The 27098-nt window shown below is 45.0% G+C and overlaps 1 protein-coding gene across 6 annotated transcripts in view; it reads right to left on the bottom strand.

Moving 5' to 3' along the window:
- Positions 1-2538: 2538 nt before the first annotated feature.
- The window catches only part of FAM13A (family with sequence similarity 13 member A), a 167059-nt gene continuing 142499 nt past the window's right edge, over positions 2539-27098 (bottom strand). For 5 of the 6 annotated variants that reach the window (XM_064148581.1, XM_064148580.1, XM_064148584.1 and 2 more), the window contains 10 exons: positions 20114-20327; positions 19597-19735; positions 18513-18594; positions 18137-18357; positions 16690-16773; positions 13320-13415; positions 11724-11807; positions 7922-8118; positions 7211-7312; positions 2539-6242 (listed from right to left, as the gene is read on the bottom strand). In XM_064148581.1, the coding sequence (XP_064004651.1) occupies positions 6116-6242; positions 7211-7312; positions 7922-8118; positions 11724-11807; positions 13320-13415; positions 16690-16773; positions 18137-18357; positions 18513-18594; positions 19597-19735; positions 20114-20327 (1346 nt within the window). In that variant the 3' untranslated portion in view covers positions 2539-6115. The remainder of the gene's footprint in view (positions 6243-7210; positions 7313-7921; positions 8119-11723; positions 11808-13319; positions 13416-16689; positions 16774-18136; positions 18358-18512; positions 18595-19596; positions 19736-20113; positions 20328-27098) is intronic. The other variant, XM_064148583.1, reaches the window with a different exon arrangement.

Genomic DNA, 27098 nt, shown 5'->3' with positions numbered 1-27098 from the left:
GTTATATCAAATGTTTATTTTCGATGTGTGTGTACATAGTACAGTATTACGCAATAAATTTGATGTCTAATTCTGAGTGGCTGCCTTTGTGTCAGGAGGCAAAGGAAGGGCTGCCCCAGCCACCGGCTCTGCCTCTCCCACTGGTCTCTACCTCTGAGCATGTGGAAGCAGGCTGCTGCTTTCCTCTGCCTTGGCCCTGTGGCTGGTGAGCACCTCAGTCAGTCCTCTTCTTGCTTCAATCAAATGTTGCCCTTCCCCTTTCTCACCCGGCTTAGGCCCTGTGTGCTGGTTGGTAAAATAGCGCAAGGCAGGATGCAGCCACAGCCTCGGGGGACTTGCTGTTTCCATAGACAGAGCAGGAGGAGTTGTATCTACGTGTCTTGGCTCACCCACAGTCTGGTAAGTCTTCAGTGGAAGCACTGGGCATTGATACTGGACATGAGTCTACCCCCTCTCCCTTCATCCCCACAGGCAGAAGGCTGTGCAGCAGTGTCAGTCCTCATGGCACATAAGAGCACCAAGTCTTTTCCAGCCTGTGGCCTCTCCTGCCTGGCCACACAGCCCTGCAGGTGTAGGCAGGTCGTGCAATGTCCCCTGTGGTCTGTGCATCCTGAGCTTCATGGGCTCCAGTTTAGTGCTGGAAGCAACGAGGCTGTGGCAGCTTCGCAGAACCTGGTGTTCTTCCTCTGTTGGACTAACCTCAGAGCTGTTTCTTCATTATTAATGGTAAGTACATTAATTAACAATTTCTGCTCTTGTGTGTGTGAGAACAATACCAGAGGAGCTGCACTGCCAGACACTTCCAGAGGGAGAATGAGTGTGTGTGTCTGTGCTTGGCCTTTGCCCAGGGTGTAGTTTAGCAGCTGAGACGCAGCCTTGGCCACCAGGATCCCTTGCCCTCTTTGCTCAGGGAACTCATACCCCCTTGCTCCAGCAGAGGCCTGGAGAATAGGGGCTCAGCACCCACTGGTCAGCTACTGTGACCTGCAGCTTGAGGATTCAGCCAGCTATCACATCACCTTGTGCTTGCCTGGCTCCCCTGTGCTGTGGGACATCATTAGTGTAAGCAAAAATGGTAAATTTACTGACTTAACACAGGCTTTCCATCATGTGGGCTTATGGTTTCAACTTGGACCTTATGAAGGAAGGTTGTTCAGCCTAGAGAAGATAAGATTCTGAGAGCCCTTGCAGCTGCCTTCCAATACCTGAAGGGATCCCACAGGAAGGCCGCAGAGGGACTTTTCATAAGGTTGTCAGTAGGCAGGACAAGGTGGAATGGAGGGCGAGGGAGAGCAGAGTGAGACTGGACCTGAGGAAGAAGTTTTTCAGTACAAGGGTGGAGGGCCTCTGGACAAGGCTGCTCAGGGAGGTTGTGGATGCGTCCTCCCTGGGGTTGTTCAAGGTTACTTCCAACCTCAGCCATTCTGTGACATATGAATGGCTCCATATGTACATACAGGTGTATGCATGTGCTGCTACATACTCTAAGTGCACTGTAAGAGCTCCAGTGTGTGATCTGTGTTGTGCAATTGTGAAAGGGCTATAGATGGTTGTGTAACAGTGAGCACAGAATGTATCTTTTGTGTATAGCGTGCATGGGGGCTGTAGGGTAGTGCTTGTGCTCCAGTGGTGTAGCTGTTGTGTATAGTACACACAATATACAGGTGAGTGTGTAACCTCTAGCATGGCCACTGCACAGTTGTATACCAGCACACAGTTGCACCTCCACCCACAATTTGCTTTGTTTTGGAGCAGCAGGGAGCAAAAACCACCATGGCTGTTAACCTGGCAGCCGAATGTCACTTCCTAGGACATAACTGAGGCATGCAACAGGCCCATGGCCCAGGTTTTGCTCTGGTTCTGTTGATGCTCCTGGTGCTAACAGTACTTACGGTAACAAGTGCAGGGAATATTGCTGAACTTCATGTCCTCTGGCAAACCAGAAGGCACTTTGCAAGTGCACCCATGGGGATAAGGAATATGCCCTTCAGGAACACAGCAGCATCCAGAAATAGGAAGTGAGCCATCCTTGCCCCCAAGTTATGCCATAGGAGAGGGTCAATGAATGCATCACTTGATAGTTCCCAAATACAAAATTAACTTCCCTATCTGCACATGTGCAGAAGTCCTCTCTGCTGCCTTGTCTCAGGAAAATGAACCTGGACTCAACTTCCCACCCTAACAACCAGAAGTCCTTGTCTCCTTTTCCTGAGAGAGGGGAAACAGAAATAACTGTATAATGTAATAACAGAAACTGAAGTAAGCTTAAGTACAACTCTGCACCCTGTATATCTAACAGCACCAGCTGGTCTTCAGACAAAACCCATGGCAGGTGCCCAGCCTCTGGCAGCATCCCAGGACCAGGGCAATCTTTGACTCCAGATAACAGGCTACAGCCTGGCTCTGGCTCCAGCCACTTCTTTCAGTAGTTGCAGGCACCTCCAAAGAGGACTTGGGAAGCACCTCAGGCTGGAGGGTGTCTGGCAGCCCTTACCCTCCAAATACAGGCCAGGAATAACAACTGTCTTCACAGGATGATTAAAAGATAAATTGCTTTAATTTCACTGCTTTTAACACAGACATTCATTATTGGACTGGTCACTCAGGAGTAATGCAAATGCAGCTTGTAAGGACAACACATTTTTCCTCACCTTAGCTCTTGCAGTCTTACTTTGTCCACAACCTGCTCATCATCATTGAAATAAACCACAATGATTTATTCTACCGCTCTGTGGTAACACAGAGATGCATCTGGAACAGCTTCAGTGGATGGAAAGCCCAGCACTGCCCTCCTACAGCACAGTTTGTTCTAGTGACCTGGAAACAGGTTCTCTTCTACTAAACAGCTTATTTATCTCACATAAAGTACACTTCTGTACAGTACTTCACACCTTTTAAACACACAGTCTTGTATTTAATGTTCTCCAGTCAACAGATTGATGTTGGCATAGAAAAATGATCAAACAAAATGTTGCTTGGATGGACTTTGAGTGTGGCAGGGCAAACCATTTCTGGCTATTTGTGGTTAGTGAGAAGTCAAATCATCTGTGGGAGATACAAAGACAACATTGTAGTGCTCAGGCCCTGGGGCCTTCCTCCTGTGCAGGCTTTGAGGAGGGGAATCACAGCATCTGGTACCCGAGGACAGAACACTGAGCATCGGTACAGCATCTTCCCAGCACTGGAATTTTAAAATTCCCTTCTCTGCCACAGCCATTCCCAGCAGCTGGCTTCACAATGAGGCAAACCATGGTGAGTTTGGTTGGTTTTTTTTGCCACAGCAAAACACTCAAAAAGTCTGAAAACAGATGTCTGGGTGTGGCTTTTTCGCTTAGTTTGTTTCAATTTGGTTTTTTTTTTTTCTTTTAATGTACAATCAGTTACCAGGTTTTGTTACTTTCAGCTTTCAAAATTCAAAAAATAGAAACTCTCTAAAGTGCATAATTGTACTTACATTTCATAGAAACTATCTGAAGTTCTAGCAGTATACCATGTAAACAGCATTAACTAAGCATCAGAAAATGCTACAGTCTCCTCAGGTCAAAAATAAACCAGAGCGTTCCCTACGTACCATTTATCAAGCCTTGTCAGGGGCACACCCCAGCAAAACAGGTAATTCACCAGTACACAGTGCAAACAGGCTTTGTCAAAATAAGCAGAGAAAACAGGCTTACTCCTGGGAGGCCTTGGCCCACTGGAAAAAAAGGCAGAAGCTGCTTCTCGTGTTCACATGCACTTGTCCAGGCCCAGGTTCAGCACAGTGCCCAAGCTCTAGTTCATCCCAATTCAGCAAAACCCCAGCTGCAGGCCAGCCTGAGGCACATGCTCACCATGCATGTTTTCACTTTGCTGAACTGGGCCTGAACAATACAAAACTGAGCTGCTGCTAAAGACATTTTCATTGCCAAACATCCTCTCTCATCCCACGCTTCCGCTAGCCGAGCGATGGTGCAGCCAGTCTGGCTCAGCTGCTTTATCTAAAATGCCCAGGCAGAGCACATTGCAGACTCAGAGGAAGAGAGGGCAAGAGCTGGCTGAAGGCGAAGGGCACAGCTCTGTTTTCCTGGGCTGCCCTGTGTTCAGAGTTTAGACAGACATCTTCACACTCAGCTTTTGTGCACACCTGTCAGCCTTGTTAACACACTCAAAGCATCAGTTTTGTGGAGGCTGATGGAAACTGGGCATGGCTGAAAAGCTAAACTCCAGGTCAGCACACAAGTCCTCTGGACTCTTTGGAAACAGAAATTCAGTCTTCACTGATTGCACATGGAACAGGCAATTCTGCAAGCAGTGAAAAAAAACCCACCATGATCTGGGCATTCTGCTCTGAAGTGCTTTCACTAACTAATGCACATCACTGCCTTGCCCCTCCAGACTAGTAACAGGAATTGTGCAAACCCACTGGGAGAAGACTGCCTTTTGAAGTGCTTACGCGACGATGCTGGAAAGATCAGACCATCCCCAGCATCACTTTTGGCAAGAATGAAGACGCACATTCAGCAAGTGGAAGGTATGTCTGAGCACCACAACCCAAATACACCAATTTGTGAGCCCACTTGCCCATATAAAGGAAGAAAAGGGGGAGAAGTTGTTTTGGGGGTCCTTTTGCCTCCTCTGGTGTGACTTACGTGAGGCCTGGCTCCGGTGACTGCCACTGCATTTGATGTCAGCCATTTGGTTTCTGCACCTGAGCTCCTCAGGGGATCAAGGCAAAAGCAAGCATGTCCCATGACAATCCTAGGACATCAGGATTGAGCCCTGGCTGAGGGCAGAATGAGTTTGTGCACACAAGTCTCTGGAGTGGGAAAGTGAGCCCAGGTGGTCCGGGACTGCAGAACTGCAAGACCTCAGCTACTTAGTGAGTTCCACAACTTGCTGCTTTTTCACTCCTTCAGGCAGCATCTGTCTAATGTTACTACCTGATTCAGGCGTCCCAGGACCATTTGTGAAAGTCAGCAGAAAAATGCTGAGTTATCAGTAGATGCACCTGAGCCATAGGACATTTCTACAGGCAGAGCACTGCTCCATGCTTTCAGTTCCCTGCAGCATCCTCTGTGATGGTATACCACCAGTACACACCTGGAAGAAAAGTCCATCCTCTGCTGCCACCATCACTGTGTCATAGCTGCAGCCCACACAATCTGACTGATGGTGTACACAAACCCCAAAATTTAGGCTGAGTATGTATGATGGTCCTATGGACTCTTAGGTCTGTATCAGATGATGATGCACACACATACTAGAGAGGGGATCTTCCAGATACCTGACACTGAGCATTTAGCTCATCAGCTATTGAAATCCCAGGGGATTCTGGCCTACAGCTTTTAAATCCTCTTTTCCTCCTGGTTTCCTAAACAGTTACATTGGTACAGTAGCACCTTCCAAAGCAGAAGGAGCCAGCAAGAATTTGGCTGCATGGGTCATTTCCTTGCTATTCCAGACAGATGGAAGTCCTTTCTTCTATTTCAGTTGAACAGGCCTTTAAAAGTGGAAAGTAAACCCAACTCAAGCCTAGGCAAAACTGTAACACTCTGAGTGATGACCAGGAGATTCTTACAGCATTTATCTAGAGCAACAGAAGATGCTGGACTCCAAACAGTCAGGCCAAAAATCTGAGCAAATCATCACTGTAGCAACAAGAAAACAGTAGTCATGCTATCATCTGACCTGTGTCTGCACATGAGATCAGCCAGGGCTCTTGTCTGTTGAAGTAAAGGAGAAGCTACTTGATGATTTAATCACTATTCATTCTACTTTGCTTCTTGCTATGATATCCTGGGGAAAAAATAGCATGTCTGGTTTTGACATCCTAAATTACAGGATCTGTAAGCAAATCAAAACAGAAGGATCCCTTCAGTGAAGTCACTAAGCACAGCATCATCTCTCCTACACCAGCAAACTCCATTTTGGGCATCAGGCCTGGAGAAAGAGTGGGCAACATCAAGTGCAGAGGGTGATGGAAAGCCACCTTTTGCCCTGCCTCCTGCCTGTGGGAATGGCCCTTCAGTTCCCAGGGAGCAGCTCAGCACTCCCCAGCCAGGCTCCCACTGCATCCACTTCATGCATTTGTCCATTTGCACTCTTATTTGTTTATTGGCAAAGCCAATCTCCTCTTTTACATGACCTTGGAGCTGATATCTCTTTTACTGATCAGGACCTCCAGCAGCCTCAGCTTGGCCTTAATCTGCTTGTACTCATTGTATTCTTCAGCCATAGGAGCACGGTCTTCTTTCTGCACGTTCCTAGTGGGAGTGAAAGCAGATCATGAGAATTTCTGTAACAGGATGTCTTCCTCTCAGTACTCTCCCTCAGACCTGTAAAGCAGCTCCTCTCCTCCTCCCTTCTATCCTTTAAGTGGGAAGAGCCACTCATATTGAGGCTGAACACAGTATCTCATGGTTCCAACTGGAAAACCTTACTCAAAGCACGCCTGACTTCTCTGAAACTCCCAGCCTCTATGCAAGAGTTGAAAACCATTTCAGGAGACATCTGAATGTCAGCCTGCTAGCACAGCAAAACAAACCAGAGCTGCCTCTGGCATGGTGTCACATCATGTGCATGCACAGGCACACTTGTGAAAGCGGAAGATGACAGCTGATCAGACTTCTCTTTCCTCACACGAAACTTCTAACTTCTCCCTGATTTTACAAGAAGCTTTAAGGATGATGGCTGGTGGCAGGAACCTTAACAGGATAAGTTAAGAGTATAAATATATGAGAACATTCTATCAGCTTATTAACAAGAGACATTTTCTGTAAACAATGAAGCCTGATACATTAAAGCAGAGAGAAGTACTCGAAGTACTGTCTCAGTACCTCACAGACAAGCAAGAACAGGACAGAAACCTTCAAAAGATGTCATTAGGAAAAAGTCAGTTACACTATCACTGAGAAATGCTTCCATCATTCCTGGCAGATATGCTAGAGGCAGATGGATTGTCACAACTTCTACTTCTTATTCCCTCTGCTTGTCCTAAGACAATGCTCTAGAAGAGTTTGTGATCCCTGAGCTTCTTCGGGGGCAATGGTTAGGGGTGGGCAGAGTGGAAAGGATTAATTTCAATGGACAACTGTAATGAATGTGGGTAAAACACTCACAAAGAATACATACATAATAGTCAAATCAGGTAGCTTTCCACATCTGGAGGTCTTTGTAGATGCCAAACAGATGGAAAGCAGCTGAAGGACAGAAAGAACTGAGGAATGATTACCTTCCATGTTGTCGGAAAAAGTTATCTTCAAAGTCTCTCAGTTTTTTTCTGATGCGCTTCTTCTCTTCCCTGACGTCTTGGAGCTGCTCTAAGAGTTCAGGGCTGTTGGGTTTAAATATAAACAAGATTATATGTACACACACAATTGTAACAGGAAACATCCAGTAAATCTATCAATGTATGGCTGTGTCTGTGCCAAGCAGCAGAACTGCTCCTGCGGGCAGCTCAGGCAGCCTGATGTTACTTGCAACGAAAAGCTCTGCACGTAGCTCAGCAAAAGGCTTATGCTGAGGCCTCTAAGGAGCCCAAGTATGCACCACACAATTCAGCACTGACTTCTAGGAAACTGTCTTACTGAAGATGGGCCTGGTTGTGGCAACTTTCACAGGATCAAGATTCAGCGGTCACAGCTAATTGAGCTTTACTTCTTTGAAACCTCAAAACCCTGTAGAGCAGTGGGTTGTTTTCATAATATGGGCTTGCCGCTGGTGAAGAGGAGCTGCTATCTAAGTGCAGAGGTCTAATGCCTGTACCAGGTCAGGGTACTTTCTTTCCATACCCTTTCATAGGAGGGTCTACTGCATTTAAAAATAAAACACAAACAATTGTGTCTCGGTTCATAAATGGAAAAAAAAATCTAGCTACTTTTCTAGCCAAAAAAAGCCAACTTAGTGAGAAATTACTTTGAAATTGTCTGTGAATTTAACATACATGGATGCTTCATGGAGATTTGAAAGCCCCATATCCTGACTGCTCCTAGATGGCATCTTATCATCCACTGGGGAAACAAAACCGTCGGCATCATCTTCTAGTTGGTCCAAGAAGCTACGCACGTTGAAATCAGTTTTCATGGTAATTGTGAAACCTGGCTTAGCATTGCTGTCCTCCTCAGATCCCTCCTCTTCCTCCTACAGAGAGGGACAGAACACCCCCACAATAGAACAGGTTATTGCTCCCTTCTCAGAAACAGGTATCTCCTTTCACCACATGCACTGGGGGACAGGGATGAAAAGTGGATAGGTAGAGCAAGCACTTTAACTGCTAAGCAGTACAGGACACCAGAAAACCACCAGTAAGACATCCTAAAACCAAAGCATGTCAGAGAAGCTGCGGAGGGCAACACAACTGAGTGGAAAAATACCGAGGGTTCTTACGTATTCTGGTGTTAATCAATACAGAGTCATTATGCAAACTGTCTAAAGCATGGAATCATAGAATCAACCAGGTTGGAAGAGACCTCCAAGATCATCCAGTCCAGCCTATAAGCAACCAGACTCTGCCTTTCCCTACGTACACCTGGCATGCACACAGATTGTTAGCTTAAAATGTGAAACAGTCTCACAATAGATGTAGCTCAACAGCTCTCTCTATTGGCTGAATTCAAGACCTCAAATGCTCCTCTCAATAAGCTCAGGTCAGTCTTTCAGCAGCCCAGACGAGGGTGGGATATGACTGACTCCGAAAGGACTCCAACTGTTAATGTGTTCCCAACATCAGCTCTGTGGGGTTTGGTTGGAATACACTAAAAACTCGAGTGGAAACCCTGCCCAGTGCAATTCCCCTAACGTACACTGATGAACTGGCTCTGTTCAGATTTTGTTGCAAAGCCTAGCACAGGATTTGAAAGTCTGCTGCAACTGGTCCTTGCTAATTCATAGTACTTGCAGATCTATGGCTGGTCCTGTAACACTGTTGCAAAGTCCTTTGGATTACCAGAGACCAGTTTTTGCTTACAGAGACTTTTCTAGAAGGCAATCTTCCGGCTAATATAATGAATGAGGGATGAGCATTACAGGAAGGCAATGAATGCCAGCGTGGCCAGCAAGTGTCTATATTATGTATTTATGTATATAGAGAGATATATATATTTTATACCCATGCAACTCTAGTCAGGGAGGATCTAAACACATGCATATTTTCCAAAGCTTTTGAGGTCTAGTATGGCTGAAGTCTTTGAGTGTGTGCAAAGACACATTCTTGCCCTGGAATCAAAAGACGCCGTTTTGTCTGCCTGCCTTTCCCCTCCCACCTCCCTGCAATTCCTTGCAGATTGTTCAGTTATTTCTAAGAGATTGCTCCCGTAATTCAAGTAAAAAAGGGAGAAAGTAACACTGCAACCTGGCATTGTCCTACTAAATTCTCGAAGTCAGTGATTCAAAAATGCATACATTTACCTGACATCAGAATTTGCCCAGAGTTTTCTTTTTAAGTTAAAGCTCTAGGCCATGAAAATGCAATGCAAAACCACAGGCTAAGAATTACAGCCAAGAGGGAGGCTTGGAGATGAAAAACATCTTTCTGGAGAGAATTTTTGGGTAGTAACCATAATACCAACAACAATAATAATAATAGATGCAGAGAAGTTAGAACTCATCTCAGAAAAACCTGCAGGAAACTTGTGAAAGTTCGAGCAATATTTAGCGTGATTAGATAAGATCATTTCTGCAGATGTAAAGTACACAGTTTAAACAGGAGGCATAAAAGCCTGCAAAATAACTTCAGGCTGGGCTGGGGGCACCACCTTTCACTGTCATTTACCAGTCCTCAAGCAGGTTGTCCTGCCCTGCCAGTTACAGGCAACTAGGACTGAAGCAGGAGAACACCAATCTTGCTGTGGCATGGAAGAGGATTTGCTAAGTCAATGTATGCATTAAAACCAGTAAGTTTCATTGTAAAGAAATCTCTCTAGCAGCAAAGGAGCTTCTGTGCCCATTCCTGGAAAAGCAAGTTGTTTCCTGATTCCCCTTTTGGAGAGAAAGGAAAGGGACAATTTTCATAAGCAGTGTTGACAACCTGCTCAAACTGCTTCTGAGGACAGATGACAGATGCAGGGTGTCCTCCCCATGGAAGTCCATGAACCCATCCTCCTTGCCTCACTCCAGGGCATCCAAGCTCTGGAGTGAGCCTCCTGCTAATAGAAGCCCATGTGAGGAAAAGAAAGTGTAGAAATTTCACTTGTTTAGACTCTGGTGTCAAAACACTACATGTGGTTGTCATGAAACCTCTTAAAACATTCCGTTTAAAACAAAGGTGTGAATTAAAAGGATTTTAGCAATTACTTGAATGGAAATGGTCATCTAAGGCCTTCACTGTACACAAGTCTCACTGCACCTGCATCTACACAATGCTCTTCATTGACTAGATCCATTTTGGCTTGCACCTGCTTGGATCTTTAGGCAATCATGAGGCATCTGAAATTTTCAGTTACAAAACTAAACACTTCAGAGTATCCCATCATCAGCACTCCCACCAAGCAAGCTTCCCAATGATTTTTCAAAACAGACAATAGTCATGGCACTGTTTGGTAAGGCTTCACCTCAGACCACCTTCCAAATTTTTAGCCAACTCTCTCAAACACTTCAAAAAGCCCCAGCAAAAAAACCCAGAAACTGACAGTGTCCAGGGGCAATCAAGTTAGGCAGTATTCTGAGTGCAAGCATAGGTGAAAAATAGAGACATGCTAAATGAAAAAACAACCAACCAACCAAACCCAGCTCCCACTAGACCACTACTGCAGAACTGATCCAGCAGTCTTCTAGAAACTGCTGAGAGCTCAGTGATCACAGACCTGTCTCCAAACAGCAGTGTAACATCTTCAGTCTGCAATCTGGTTTTAATGAATACATGGCTTGAATAGTTCATTAATATGCAATCTACTGTAACTGCCTAATGCCAAATTACCTGGAAATTAGCTGGAAAACAACCAAGACACAAACCGCCCAAGTGCTGAGCACTTTTTCCCTTGTTACACTGCAAAGGTAACCAAAGCGAGCCAGGGCCCAGCTCCATGCTGAGTGCCTGCCCAGTTGCAGCAGTCTTCACCACCTACATAGCCCCCAGCAGCACAAGAAAGACAGACAATGACCCTGCCATCCAAATGTGACCCTGCCATCCAAGTCTGACCATGCATTAAATAGCAGAACCATTTAATTCTTAACATCCATCCTCATGTGACTTAGATAGAAATACCCTTCACGAGGTGGTGGTGACAAAGGGCCCTAGGTAAAACAAGCATGTGAACAGGAGCAGGCATGGATCCCCTAAGTGCCCCAGCTGGCTCCTTGTGCCAGTGTTAGTTTTGTGAGAGCTCATGCCTGCTGCAGTGCTGTGTGCAAGCCACAGAGCTTTGGAGTGAGAGAAATCACCACAAAACAAGTTAGTGCTGTTAAAAATAAAGGAGGAAGGCAAGGAAAAAAGCAACGTACAAAGGTAATTGTGATCATTTTCTTTCTAAAGCAAAATCAAATACATTATGTGCAAGTGTAGGGGGAAGGAGGAGGATGGGAGAGAATGCAAAGCCAAGGAAATACTGTAGTCTTATCTACAACAAGGGAAGAATTTGATCAGAACTGGTGAAGCTTAAAGCAGCTACTGATTTTTCAGGAGGACACTGCAAAAAAATCAGCAGTGATTAAAAAAAAATACCACTCAATCAAACAATCATTCTTTTTCGTTGGTATAAGGGGAAAATTGATGCAAACTGAGCAATTAGTTAGCAGCTGGAGGTCTTCACCTTTATCTCCTTGAAGAAGGAAGCTGTTTCGCCCTCGATAATTGGCTGCAGCAAAGGGCTTCTCCGCTTGCTGGAGGGGGAACCCTGTGACAGGTGTTAACAAGTATGTTACATTATGAACCCCTTTCTCCTTCACCACCTGCTCTTAGCTCATTCTCACCCACACACTCACTCTCAGCTCATGGCTGCACCGTCGGGAGAAATCTATTTCTAAAAGAGAAGAGTGCCTGGCAAACCCCCTGAATCGTGGGAACTTTTCTCTCTGGATGTTGTTCAGCAAGGGACATCACTGCCAAACCCTTCTAAGAAAAAAGCTTGGATACCACAATATTAGCTGGGCTGCAAGAAAAGAATTCACTCTCGAGGCCTGTGCACACACCCCGTTTGTTTGGCTCTCTAGAGCTGCAGTGTAAGCCCACCTAGACTCTCCAGGCTTGCTTTCCAGGAGCCTGAATTCCCATGGAAACACCTAATGATGCAGAGATGGATTTTCAAATGCATCCTGGTTCTGCATAAGCCTCTTGCTGTTCTAACTCAAGGGGCTTGGAAAAGCCAGTCTTGACTCTTCTCTGCTAGATGCTGTGCAATTTCAGTTTTGTGTCTAAACAGGATCCGATCTCTCTCCTGAGAGCTTTGTGCTGGACCGTGGGTGCACAGCTACATGCTTCTTCCTTCTTGACTGCCAATATCCTCTTCATAGTACAGATTTTGGGGAATACTTTGCATAGTCAAGGAGCAGCTTTTTGTTTTGTATTGAATGCAAGACCATCTTCCACTATTAGCAGAAAAAACCTCCTGCTTCTCAGGAAGCACTGCACTGAGTAGCGCTGTGCCTGTCCACTCACTTCATTGGCCATCTATAAAAAGAAGCCAAGATGCGAGCACTGCTTGGGAATGGCAGAAAAGGATCACACACGACAGAACAGAGTAAGCAGGAGCCATGACAAAACACTTCTCTTTCTCCAGACAGGCTGTAAGTATTCTGTGTGTTATTTTTTATGATCACATAATATTTTAGAAGTGGCTGACACAAGCGGTCTGAAATTAGAGATGGTGTGTTTGCTCCATGGAGGACTGCACTCCACTCCTTGCTGGTGGCAGTGCCTCCTTGCCAAAGCATCACCTTGAATGAGGGAATATCCACCACTTGCAGGATCTCCAATAGAAAATGAAGTGTCAGTGTCGGCCCTTTCTGTCAACCAAGGAGACTGGTATCTCCTGTGAGACCCACACAAGTCTCTGCTCCTGACATACAATCCTGTGTAACCAAGCAGCATGGTAGACCTACAGCTCAGAGTAGATTGGTAAGGAAATGGAAGTGAGGCTATAGCCAAATGCAAGATGATGAAATAACAGCAGCAGCCCAATGGAAAGAGAAACAACACAAGGTGAGATGTGACCCATAGTTCATGGGTGGACACTAAAGTTCCATGACCAGCATTGCCTGACTTTACTATATGGTGCGTCACTGATTCACTTATTTGCTTGGTCTTTGATTAAGGGAGGCTGGGAGTTGGCCTCAGTGATTGTGTTGTATGCGCAAGTGTGGTGATTCCTTTTTCCTCTGCTTGAAACCAAAGAAATAGCTCTACTCACAATGATAGGGATGGTGTTGGCTCTGGAGAGGATCTGCTTGACCAAGCGATACCTGTCATACAATGGCTTCATCACCTGCCGTTCAGTTTTGGTAACCTGAAAGAGAAGCGAGATCCATGAAGGCTGGGGAGAAGTTATCATAGAGCTGTGAAGGGATGAAGGTGCCAGGGCTGTATGACACAGAAAAGACACAGTAATTCCATGATGCCTACCTCAAGCCTGCCTTATATTGCTCTGTCCCTAACTCCACTCCTCCTACCTGCACATGGCACTGCCTTCTTAGCTTGAGTTACCAGCTCCTCTAAGTGTTCATTTCTGGGTTTCAGATTCAAGCTAGGTCAAAACTCTCAGTAGTACTGATAGTGAAGGAAAGGGGAAGACCTAGCAGACAGCAACAAGTGTAGGAGGAGGAAGTCTAACCCTGCAACTAAGTACCAGTCGTGAAGTTTTATTTCTTCATTGTTTTGGTACAGCAGGGTTAGAAACAAACACACAGAATACTCGGCAGAACCAACCTTCCCATCAGGTTTGTATTCAGCAATGTCTGACCCATACCCTGTGACTGTCCTTCCATGAGATCTTTTGTCTTACTTTAGATTATGAAGCTCAGGAAGCTTTAACTGATTCAGATGTCATGCCTACATCTTCAGGAGCCTTCAAGATTCTTTACTGCTGCTAATCAATCAACAGAGCACGTGAACAGCTTCCATATAAAAATCAATGTGAACAGTGTAACCCCAAAGGAGCTTTGTGTAGTCTCTGCAACAGGAATAGGAGGAACAGTAACACAGCTTGAGACACGAAGAAACGTTGAAACGAACTGTCTCATGTTGTCTGCAGTTGAGTTTCACTGTAATAAGCTTTACAAAGCTTTTACATCCTCCCCCCAGAGCAGGTGAGAGTGCTGATTTGCAAGGAACAGAAAAGCTTTAAGTACTGCCAGGAAATGGAACTGGCAAGGATGAAAGCAAAACCAAGCCTGCTTCCTGAAGATGAATAGGGAAGAAGGAGGAAGATCTTTTTATTCCTGAGTTCAATGCAAACATCCCCAAGCCTAAGGGGCTCACAGATCTACAGTCCAAGTTCTAGGGCATGCCATGTCCTACACCTGAGAAGCACAGGTGGGTCCAATACTCAACAGCCTCAAGGTGGCTGCTGAGTATGCAAATCAAATGGATTAGAGACAGGTGAATAGCATCAAATCAGTCACTCAGCCTTGTCTGTATGGAGTTCCGTGTTGATATGTCTGCATTCAATTGCACTGGCTAGCAAATTGCCTCCAAGTTTGGTTTCTTTGTACCCAAATCGAGCATACAACTAGAGAAACTTGGTAGCCTATATATACACACTTAAATATTACTCCTAGCTTTACTAGGTTAGCAGTTAGGAGGCACATCACTACTGATGGCTTAGTCTCTGTTACTTAAAAATAACACTTAATGGCTATGCTGAGGTTGAGAAGCAAAAATTCAATTCAAAGAATCTCAAAGCTGATAATTGTTTTGTACAGGGAAAAAAAAACACCCTATTAAGGATTTTTTGTCCATCCCAAGGCTTAATTATGTTAAAGAATGGAAAAAATAAGCAACATGCATACAAAAATGTTTAGCATATAGGCAAACCATCTCACTAAGCACCAGCAAACCTGGAGTATATTTTCAGAGAATATCAAAATGCAGAAAGACCTTTACTCAACATGGCAAAAGAGCAGCAGCTGAGGAACAGACCAGCGCTTACCTTGCTAGAGCAGCATGAGAATTGCTGCAGAGATGGACTTCGTGGCTTAACGAAAAGACTTCAGTCCCACCTTTACAAATTCATCTATCACTGGTGCAGAAAGGCCCAGCCACACAATAAAACTGAGCTCCATTGTTTTTCTTGTTTAGTTGAATTTCTTCAAGAAAAACACAAATACTTGGCTCAACTATCCCCATTCTCCTCAAGCTCTCAATACTTTCCCACTGCTCTACTGCCAGCAGCTGGGAACGGCTAAAGCTGATGAGATGCAGTCTTCCTTGCCATGCAGTTCAGTGTTGCTTACTATAGATTGCTTACTTAAAACTAAAGGAATGATAAAGCAGTTGTATAAATAAAGCATCAGAAAGGGGGAGGTATGCTAACAAGCTAGGTTCTGGGCTTGTTCTCTTTCAAAACAATTTAAGTGAGTCCACTTTAATGAGATGCCACCTGTTCACTATTATCACTGTAAAAGCAGCAGACTTGGTCTGATGGAGAACAAAGGGAAGGTTAAGTGGATTCTCTTGTCTTGGTCTTTTGCAATTCTACACAAAACCCCCCTCCATGTTCCCTGATACAACTATGCTGGTTTCAGCTGATGGCATATGTGACTGTACAATATTAATGGAAGCATATAAATAAAATAGACTTTTTTTTTAAATGGACAAAGGAGAAAATTATTCAAGATCAAAAGGAAGGAAGGGATCAGAAACCTCATGTAGCGGCAGAATGATGGATTTGTCAGCTGCTTTCATCAAATGCTTCTTTTAGGCAGTAATTTGCTGCTCCCAAGTCACTGCTCAAGGGATTAGCACCACTCTGAAATTGTTACCTACACAGCTGGTAGCAAAGAATATAATGTCATCACTGAAAGAGGAGGGATTCATACAAGGCCAACTCAGTGGCCGGGAAAGCCAGCATGTTTCTGCCATGGCAGAGATCAACAGGACACTTCACTTAACTCTCTGTCTTCACAAATTCCTTTTTTCTTAAGGTCAAACATGCAAGAAACCTCAGGCTCTTTGCTTCCACTGGCAGGTGGGGATAAAAACCATCCACTTCTCAGGAAGAATCTCCTCTCATTTTATGCTGTGATGCTCAGGAGACAACTTGTTTCATGAATCCTTTGGCACATGAGGATTGTGCATATAGCAAGGTACAGGTGCTGCTCTGCAGACTGCCAGGAGAAACAAGCTGTAGCCTTCCTAAAAAGGAGCAACACAGACACACCTGCCTTCCCGGGTAGCCAGTGAGACTAGCAAACAGCAGCATTCCTAGTTGGATAGCAGACCACACACTGTCATTTCCATGTAGACTGTATCCCAGCAAAGCTGGTGAGTTTGTTGGGCCACAAACTGGATCTGTGGGTCCTGATGGGCACGATGCCACACTCAGCACATTCAGCCTGCGGGCTTGCTCCTACAGGAATCTGCCAAGCCCAGTGCTGCGTGCTGAGAACAGCCTCTGCAGTGGCAGCGAAGGACCAGGGAGGTGGACTAGAGGAGGCACATGTGGTTTGAATACCAAGAAGTCCTAGTAACTATGACATCAAAGGACCCTTAGGAGGATCATTTACTATGGACAAAGACATATAAAGATGCACTTAGGAAACAAACAAAAGTGCTGTACATACCGGTCTGCCATGAATGCTTTCATAATACAGCAAAGCTTTTTGAAGAGCCACTTTTTCAGCTGCTATCTGATCTCTTGTCATGTCCTGTGAAAAGTGGCACAGAGAGAGAACAGACAGAAAAAGTCAGATTGCTGGCCTCAAACAATACTGATTTGTAGCCTAAACAAAGTCATTCCATTTTGTCAATAATATTTTGAAGACTCATCTCTGCCTTCCAGTCCTCTTTTCCCAGCTATATTGTCAAAGAGAATGTTAATGTGAGTGGCAGCCTATGCACAATGCAGGCATATTAAAACCATATCGACGTTGCATATGCAGGCATTTTATAAACATAAGGTAGATTTAGTCATTATCAGTGTTCCTTGAAAAAACAATGCTAGGCAACTTTTAATGATGGTAGCAATTTTCCAGTTAAGATCCAAAGGGTAGATCCTACAATACATCACATTTTCTTTCTTTTTCCCTCTAAATCTCAGACAAACTCCAGTACCCCTTGCAAAGTTTGCCATCTTTGCTTTGGCTGTCACAAACACATTTTACCCAGACCTGAAGTGCAGTCAGACCGTCTGCTTCTGCCAATCTTGCTATGGAATGAAAAGCTCTGGCAGACATGCCACGGGGTTCAAGCCAACAAAAAGGGGCAGACAGTTGAGGAAGATGTTCTTAAGTTTGACAGAGCTTCCCCACTAAACTTGCCCGATACTATGCCTTCTCTTCTGAAGCAGCACCAAATACTACCACATGCCCTCTTTAAACAGCCAGGCTGTGGATTCTTGCTACCTTGAGAAAACAGCCAAATACAGGCTGTGTGTATCATCTTCTTATTCTGCAGAGCTAGTAAAAAAGGATAACACTGTCTGCCCCTCTCTTGCAAAGCACTGCACAACTTACACGTCAGCAGACTCAAGGACTTCACTTGCAAGGCTGTCCAAAGCTCCGGAACAAGAAACATCAGACACAAAGACCTCCCTGCTGATAACCTCAGAGATTACATACAGCATCTAACTGAGCTTAATGTGAAACTCTAAATTGAGGTGATAAAATGTCCCAAGAGAAGAGCATTCAACTTTAGAATGAAGTAGAACTAAAGAGATGACCCAATTTCCAGAATCACTGGAAGACTCTGAATTTGCCAAACCCTTTGGACATAAACCCAGAAATAGCCAGATACAGGGCAGGAAATATTGCAGTCATTCAGAAATGTTACTTGGAATATACAAGGACCAGAAAAGGAACTCACAATGATACTCAGCAGAAACACAACTCTGGAGGGGAAAAACAAACAACCCAAGATATTAAAGGCAGAGGGAAAGAAACCAAAACAAGTGTGCCACAAGAAAAGGTTGTAGACTTTGTGACTGACCTTAGCAGACCACAGGCTTTCACTAGCGACTGTGAAGCCACAAGTTACCTGCTTAGGCCTAAATCTGATCTGCCTGCATGGTACCTTGATATCTTCAGGTCGGTTTGTCTCTGCTCGTTTCTCTTGAAGCTTCTTCTGGATAGAGTCAAGGGTCACTTCCACGGCAGGTTTGGCAGATTTATCCGACAGGTCTTGCTTCTTGTCATCATCCTTCTCGAGCTGAGAGCCAAAGCTCTTGGGGAGCGTGTTGCTCCGCTGACGCACAACGGGGCCAAGGTCTTCCTCGGACAGCTTCAGTTTTGACTCTAAGCAGGGGTAGGGAGGAGATGAAGAAATTTGGGGGAAGATGAATAATTTTTCTTTTTAAAAATACAACAGTGACAGGACCACTGTCTAGCATCAAATTTAAATGGGGTAGAGTCCAAGTGCCCCCCAAGGTGCATCAGTGCTGGCTGCTCACCTTTAAGTTGCTTTCGGAACTTGGCCAAATCATTTGTCCATTTGAGCACTTCAGGGTTGGCTGCTTTGTCACTGTGGGAAGGCTGGGAGGAAAGACAAATCATGCTGAATTTCTGTTAAACCAGCAGGAAAGATCCACTGAAAAAAGCATATGTTACAAAATGAGGCCAATAGAATTTGGATCCAACATAAAAGCACTGGCTCTGACTGTACAGCTCTGAGCAGCTCATTTCAGACCTTGCTTTAATTGCTCCTGCCAGTCACAATACTGTCTTTTAGGGACATCGTGAGACTGATTTTCTTTTTAGAAAGCAAAACTTTTGGTAGCAAAATTTAAGTTGTAGGAGAAGCTGAGAGGGTCAGATGCACCTTGGAATACTTGTGCCTATTGTTTCCTAACAAGAGGACACCTCCAAAACAGAAGAAGGTTAGCATGGACTGCCAAAGAAGTGTTAGGATGCATGTCTCCACAACAAAGGCTCCCCTACACTTACAGACACCAAAATTACCCAAATGCTAGGCTAGAGCAAGTTCTTAGCATTTCTTCCAATCTTTTGTGCTGCAGGCAAGATCCTTTCAGTACAACCCTTTGTGGTTCAGATCAACAACAAAGACACGCACATGGAAAGCTGTAGTTCCTTAAAAAGCTTTCTGTGCATTGGAAGGGCACGTCATGAATAATTAGAGTACAGTACACTTGCTACTGCTCAGCAGCGCTCAACTGCCCAGGAGTAAAGGCTGCTGCTCTCTCCTCTGCAATGCACTGGTGCCCTGGATTACCATCGTGCAAATGAAACGTGCAACTGTGCTTCCTGTAAGCTGAACTTGAATACATATGCAAGCAGAGGTTTAACATAGCTGTTCCCACACACTGAGTGCGTGCTTTTGGCACACTGTCCTGTCCTGCACTGACAGTATGCAGTGCAAATTTTCTAGTTTGGAGCAACAGCTTTTTTTCCTCTATTTCATTTTTTTAATGAAAGCTTTCAAGCCCTTTGTACGTTTGACAGACTTCCCTGACGTCCCTTCTCTTTGCTGCTAGTGCACACCGCTCCATACAAAATGCTTAACTCCTAGAGACTCACTCTGTATTTTCTCTCCTCTTCAAATTTGTCCTCAAATCTCCGAATCTTTTTCTTCAGTCCCTGAATCCTCCGGGTAAGTTGTGCAGGGGTAAGGTCCTCTCTGTCATCTTCGTAAGACCCCAGAGAGGAGCTCCGCCTCCTGTGAAGAGCAGACACGGCAGGAAGAACTTATCCAAACAGCCACAGTACATCTTCATGCAGAGAAGGCCAGTTAATCTTGGTGTAAATAAAGGCTAATCCCGCGGAAGTAAGCCATCTATGCTACTACTCTGTAATGACAGACAGCAAAAGGTGCTGTGGACAGCCTCTTTGAGCAACAGCAACTCCACAGATAATAATCCACAAACCCAGAAATGAGTTACCAAAGACTTTTACAAAATTATCATCTTCCTGTCAGCAGGAACAGCAACCTAACACAACTCAGCTAGCCAGTATGTCTGATCCAAAGAGGTGCCCCTTGATGCAACTGTGCAAACCCTTTACGGCTGGGTGTCAGCACAGGCAAATCACAACCCACCTCATGAAGGAATGAGAATTGGGAGGGGAAGGAGGCACTTCTGTGTCATCCAAGTACTGTTGGCTCTGTCCATAGGCATAGAAGCGAGGGGACAGCATTGGATCACTGTCCTCATCCAGAAGCTGGCGAATTAAGCGTCCGGCCTGCGGGGAAAGGCGAGCCTCATCTGAGTCTAAGCCGTCTCGCTGCCATGAGGAAAGAGCAGGGATGGGCTCTGGGAACAGTAAGACAAAGGCTGGTTTTATCGCTTTTGTTTTAAACGTGAGGCAGGCTCCAGGCAACTCTTCTAATGTGCCCTGCCCGTGCTGGAGCACGACTCCTTGTCATCAGGCTCTCTTTGGCTCATCGCTGACATCCGTTCAGCGTGCACAGCAGCGCAAAGCATTGCCTGGCCACAGTGGGTACTCTGCACAAGCATAAATCATCTCCCAGGTGCAACCAAAAGCTCGGCCAGTAATTACCCCAGACTGACACCAAATGAGGCTATCACCAGCCTGCACCTCTGAGGAAAAGGTTACGCTGGGCAAGAGAGAATTACTGGCACATGCAGGTATAATGGAGGCAGCAGGATTAGAGGAGGACTCTTTCAGGATGTACACAGGCTGTAAATGAATAGCACATTAATTGCACTCCCACAGCCCCCAGAACTACAATACAACCCTGCTGCCTGCAACTGGAAATCCAAAGACACAGCTTCTAGTCTGCAAGGAAAAAAATGTCTGACATCACTACTTATTCTACAGGGTGTCTAGCCTGTAAATTAATAATGATGTTAATACAGTCTGAGTTTCCCCCTTTTATCTTTCACACTCAGTCCTGCTGCTTAACAGCATGATAGAAAAGTGAGGAAATTTTCAGTCCTCTGAAAGACCTAACCAGCTGCAGATTAAAGCAATTTTCTGTAGGGAAGATGGTGAAGCGGGAGAGACAGGGAAACCCAGCTTCACACTGCTGATTAGCATAGTGCAGCCTACAGTGAAGCAATCGCCTCAATCTTGTGATCACTCCCTCCAGATGCCATAAGGAGTCTAACATTTTGTGTTCAGATAGTTTACTAAGCTGATTTGCATGCTCCTACTTAGCACCACAGGATTAGACAGTTTAAGAGCCAGGCTTTGAACTTATAAATCTAACAAATAGTTCCAGAGTCAAGTAACAAAACAAAAGCCTTATAGAAAGCTCCCAGAATGGCTGCAGAGCTATGGACTCATTATTTCCTGTGTCTGTTCTTCCAGGAAGAGAAGGAGCTTTTGAACTTAGCATTTTTTGGACAAAAAGCAGTCTTTAATTTTGCCTAACAGTTTCACAGTTCAGAATGGATTGCAAGAGGATTTCCTTACAGAATCTCTACGCTGTTTGCCATTCCTCCCCACGTGCAACTTGGGCAGCGCAAGACTGTCCACAATTCACTAATGACATGCTCAGTGGCATCTGGCCTGTACACTGTGTCAACTGATAGTCTCCTCTTCCCTTCTTCCTGAGCACAGGAATATAAGTGGCATGCCTCTGCTTGGAAGCTGGTGCTGCATGCAAAGTGCTGAAATGCATGGCTGGAAGTTTCTGCATAAGATCCTCTCACAGGTGCTGTGGGAAGTGAAGCACACACAAGCCTGGCCTGCAGAGGCCATTTTGATGAAGTAAGCAAGTCCCAAGGGTATGAAGGCTGTTTTGCTGTGGACTGGAAAGCTTATGCAGCCTGCACTTCTCTCACTTAATTCCTGGAACAAGAGGTTTTTCTAAGCTGTGTTCAACCTTGGCAGTTCCTAATACCTGAAATACTTTGCTCAAGGAATCTGATAAGAAGGAAGGTGAAACAAAGGACAAATCTCTCAGCCAAACTGCTACACTTTGGTGTTGTTCAGTTCCCTGAATCTCATAATTTCAGGAAGGGACTCGACAAGATCTCTCTTAGCAAAACAATGGCTAGTGATACGAAAGGAACGAATCTGACACATCTGACTAGCAGCAATGAGGTGAAGTGATGCACATGACCCTTCCAAACATCTCTCGCTTCTAATTTTTGTAATACACCCTCGCCTACAAACAGAATTTGCCCTTGGCAATTCTTATCCATGGGATTTACATAGATGGAATAAACTTAGGAGAAAAAGGCAAAGCAAATTAAGCTCCTATCGCACAAGCTAACAAAGCCATTATTAATTATGCATGATGCATGTGACTTTGTCCCAAGGTGGATTTATATACCAGATAGCATGTGACGCTCAGGGAACTGCAATGGCTCAAAGAGCCTCTGAGCAAACCCCAAAAGACAACAAAACACTTTATGCAAGCTGGCAGAGACAAAAGTAAGCATACTTTCTATTTTATTGATTTCAAACTACTACCCACAGACAGAAACTCACAATCCACAGCGTTAAGAAGGGGGGAAAAAAGCCTTAAAAGGAACAAGTTTGACAGAATAAATGTGGAACATCAGCTGTGTTCAACCCTTACTCTATAGATAACTTATTTCCCTTGCTGAGTGTAAGTACTTAGGAGAAAAAACTGCCCCCCAAAACTTAATGCAGCAATTAATTAAAGGAACATGCTTAGGCATGTAGAATTATGGATTTTTACCTACATCAGGTCACAAAGTAAACTAGAGTGTAGGCCAACTGCCTTCTATCTCGTACTGGGCTCGATGGCAGGCACTTCAACAGGAAGCAGTGGAATTGCTGGATTGCAGAAATATACAGAACCCTGTTAATGGTTAAGCTGTTGCTTTTTCTGACAGTGCATAACCAGCCAAGTCCTACATATCTTTTGTTACTCATTTATCCAAGTGTTGGCCTTTTTCGAAGGCTGTTAAATTCCTGGATTTAATGGTTCAAGTTTGTAGTATGCTATGGGGATTAATGTTGTCATCCTTTCCCTTTCTGCTAATTGAAGAATAAAACCTCAGTAAAGGATGTCAGTGTTTCACCTTTTCTTTGAAAATGGACTTGATGGAGCAGTTCCCTTATTCATCTTCTGTCCTGGACAGATCTCTCTTGCTCAAGGAGAACTCAGTTTTCTACTTAACTCCACGTTCTTTCCATGTACCATTTCACCCCATTTTCCACAATGACAAGCTTTCATGGAAAAAACCCAAAACACTTGGGCATATTTAACTGCTATGGTTGTATCAGTGCAGAGAAAGAGTGAAAAACTGTTCCCTTTCTTGGTCAGATTCAGCACATTTCTTTCAGGAATGCTTTCTCTGCATTGGTGCAGAAGAGGTGAAATATACTGGTACTGAGCCTGCAGTTCTTCACAAGTACTGCACTCTCTCTCAAAATCCCACAACCAGCTAATCTTTTAACAAAGCTGTCAGCCATCTGCCAGGTGTTGCTCTGCAGAACTCCGTGGCCACAAATATGCCTAAGGCAATAAAAACCTCTTTGCCAACCTGCCACATACAGGGATGGAGACATTAATAAACCTGTATCATGCAGGAAGGACTAAAGATGGATAGTATCAAACTGGTGTGTTACTGGTGAGCTCCAAGCCATCTTGCTGATCATAATTACTATTTTTTTCATCGTTATGCTGTATATTTACTACAGGGTTACTAAGGGCTGCAGGGCCAACAACAGGGTGCCCACACACTGATCCCACCCAACATGCAGCCCAAGTGCCACAAGCATCTCTGTTTCCATTTCTGCATACACTCAGCTGATACATGCTTCTAACAGAGCTTGTACACACACCTCTCTGACAAACAAAGGAGGCCAAACCTTAGCTGCTGTGAACTAAAGCAGGTCTGAAGGGATCAAAAAACCTCAACTAATCACAACACCTGAGGTCCTAGCACTGATGTCCCACTTGAAAGACCCCAGAAAGACCCCTCAAAAAGCAGTTAAAACCTTCAAACATTCACCAGCTCAGCAACAACCCATTTCACTTATCTTATAAACAACCTCCTTGTCTGAATATGAGGTATTCTTCCTACGCACATCAAAAAGGATGGCCCGAGCGAAGCGCTACCACGCCTTCTCAGCTGCTGGGATGACACACCTCTCAGCTCGCAAGTCAGCTTTGTGTTTTGATTCGAATATGGCATAACCACAACAAAAAAATGCACTTACCAAATAGCGATGCTAGGAAACAAGCCCATTAAACAGCGCCAATTACTGGCTTCCGCACGCAGCAATGAAAGCGCAGCGTGTTGCATCACCTTTCCATTTCTTACGCCGCAGAGTGTTACACACAAATACAGCCATGTGGCTAAGTCCACAGTGTGGAAAAAAGTAAACATGTATCCAGCTTCCCTGTTGCCCTACTCTTTGGACTTTTCTGCATTACTCTTTTTTTTTTTCCCCATGGGAAAGTATTGATTGAATCAGTGTCAAAACTATTTGTAGATCAGTTTCACCCTCAAGGTCTGAATGCTGCAATACTTTGTGTTTAAATTGTGGTTTAGACTTCTGTTCGTTTGCGGGGGGGGGGGCGGGTTGCGTGTTTGGTTGGGTTTTCTAAGCTTTAAAGTTTGCAGAAAAGTGACCACTGACTGTTTCGTAAGTGCTTGCTACTGCAAACTCCACTTGAAACCTCACCTACAGAACGATCTGTAAAGCGTCGGTAACCAGGTGGCGATCACATGGACGGCAGGGATTGACTGATCTGCCTGCTCAGCTGCAGGCTGCCGGGAGGGACGGGTGCTGCTCTGCACCACAACGTGCTTCCAGACCTGCTTTGAGGGCAGGATAGCAAGTTCTGGGCTTGAATTAGAACATTTAGTAAGAAATCGGCACAACAGCGCTGGGCTGTGCGGTAACACTCTGTTCTCCTCCCTCACGGCACACAGCTAAAATGTGATCATCCACACCAGTTACAAACCTCTGCTATGGAAGCAGCTCTGAAACGCTCCCTCACAAGCCCTCTCAGCTGGCACCCACTGACTGGCTCAGCAGACGAGTCTACCAGTCAGACATCCCGGTTCACAGAGACAGCTTGCTTCACATCCAGTTTGAGCAAAAAACTATCTGATTTGCGTCTGCCAGACGCACACTCAAAATACTTCTCTTGGACCACAGAAGTGCACCTAGGCTAAGCGTTCAGCATTCGAATTTGGCTGGGGCACTGCTCACACACACTGCACTACAACTCAAGCCTGACAATTACTATGCACATGCCTCTCTATGTAGCAGGCAAGGTGGATGCAGAAGGTGGGCACACGGCAGAGTCTGAGTCCATGCACCAGTGAAGCAAATTTATCTGTCTTCTCTCTGCTTAGTTTTAGGCAAAGAGAACACAGCCTGGAGAAGTACAGCCAATCTCTGCTCTTGTGCACAGATCTGACTATGAAATGAATGTTTAAAAAACCCTAAGTAATTCTGGTAAAAATTTACATCTAGCACAACACAAAAAGCAGAGGCCCCTACCTGCCCACCTGGCAGTGGTAACCAGTTCTGTGCCCTTGAATGAGAGCATTTAAGGCGGCTCTGGTCTTAACACAATGGAGAGTTTGAGTGACAAATAAAAGCTAGTCAATGGACCAGGCTGTCTCAAGCAATTTTGTGCCCATTCTTCAAGGCTCTATCCTAACATTTGACTGCAGGCAATGACAACTACAGCTGAAGGCAGTCCCTCAACATGTAATTGTTCTCACAAGCCACTTGTGAAAAGCACAGCAGTTGCTCTAGGTGCTAGATGCTCTACATCTCCTGCAGTATGACACAGAGGACCCTGCCCTCAAAAGCCAGCCCAATTATAGCCTGGAGGAACAGGTAATTTTCTGAGAGATGGACCTACAAAATTTGATAGAGCAAAGCAATAAATAACTCAGTGTTCACTGCATTTGGATGCACAATCTTTTCCCTTTTCACTTGGGATGCAACCAGAGCTGCAGTATGGACTCTAAAGGTTTGAATGACACAGGCTGGCTGGCAGGGGAAGAGAGGATGCCCCGGCTTTGAGATCTGTGCACAGGTGGCACAACCCCACCTTGCAAAGACAATCTCAGCAACAGATTCTGCTTTAAACTGTAGACGTATTCTGAGTGTTAACATCTTTGTGGCTGCTGTAATCTTGACTTCACCTCCACAGCTAGGAAGGACTCAGTGTCTCCTTGGATGAGACACAGAAGGCACCATTTTGCTGCTCTTTGATCTGTGCCAACAAAATGGGGATTCTGGAAGGCACATACTCCAAATGATGGCATCTCTCTCACTCCCAACAGATGATTATTCTGCAACTGTCCACCCCCTCATGCGAAATGAATATGAGCAGAATGGAGGAAGGAAGAATCAGAGAGAAACGCTATTCAAGCGGAGTCATCCTATTTCTTACTTGCAGGGCAAGAAAGCTTGAATACAAACATAAAAGCATGCCTACGAAGAGGGAGCTGTACCAAAAGGTGGAACTTATTTCATATGATGGGAAAGCCACTGGCAGACAGAAGGAAGCTGTGTTCTCCCCTTCATGCATTCATGTGACTCCCATTAGCAATCCAGGCAGAAAAGGGAAAAAAAAAGTCATTATTCCCAAAGGCTCAGGTAATGGCTGAAGCTGCACACTGCCTCCCAGAACACAGACGTGCTCACCCTGGCCCAAGACTCCTCACGGCAGTGTTAATCTGCATCTCAGCAAACACAAGGTGGCCACAGCCCCCTGGGAGTCCTTCCATGCTGCTCTGATCAGTCATACTGCACGTGTGGTGATGCCACCGAGGGAATCCCCACCTAGCAAGCAATTGGAGAAATTCTCTCCTGTGCATGGTGACCAGTCACCAGGTTGAACCAAAGGCAGCCACAGCTGTAGGTTTTCTTTACTCACGTCTGAAGTGTCATAGCTACTTCCCTCCTAGAGGGAAATATACTAGGTCACATACGCTGTGGAGGCAGGAGTGGAGAACTTAACTTTTCAGTGTTCTTCAGAGCAATAAATAAGTTACACATTTTGCCTCTCGTGATTTGTTAAAATATTTGTATTTTCTTTCTCCCCTGTCTAAGCCCTTCTTTCACACCTAGGGCACAAACTACCAGGACAATTCTTGTTAGTACAC

Source organism: Pogoniulus pusillus, chromosome 9 (genome assembly GCF_015220805.1).
Source record: "Pogoniulus pusillus isolate bPogPus1 chromosome 9, bPogPus1.pri, whole genome shotgun sequence".
Classification (NCBI taxonomy): Eukaryota; Metazoa; Chordata; class Aves; order Piciformes; family Lybiidae; genus Pogoniulus; species Pogoniulus pusillus.
Note: the sequence above shows the minus strand (reverse complement) of the source record. Positions and strands in the feature narration are given on the sequence as shown.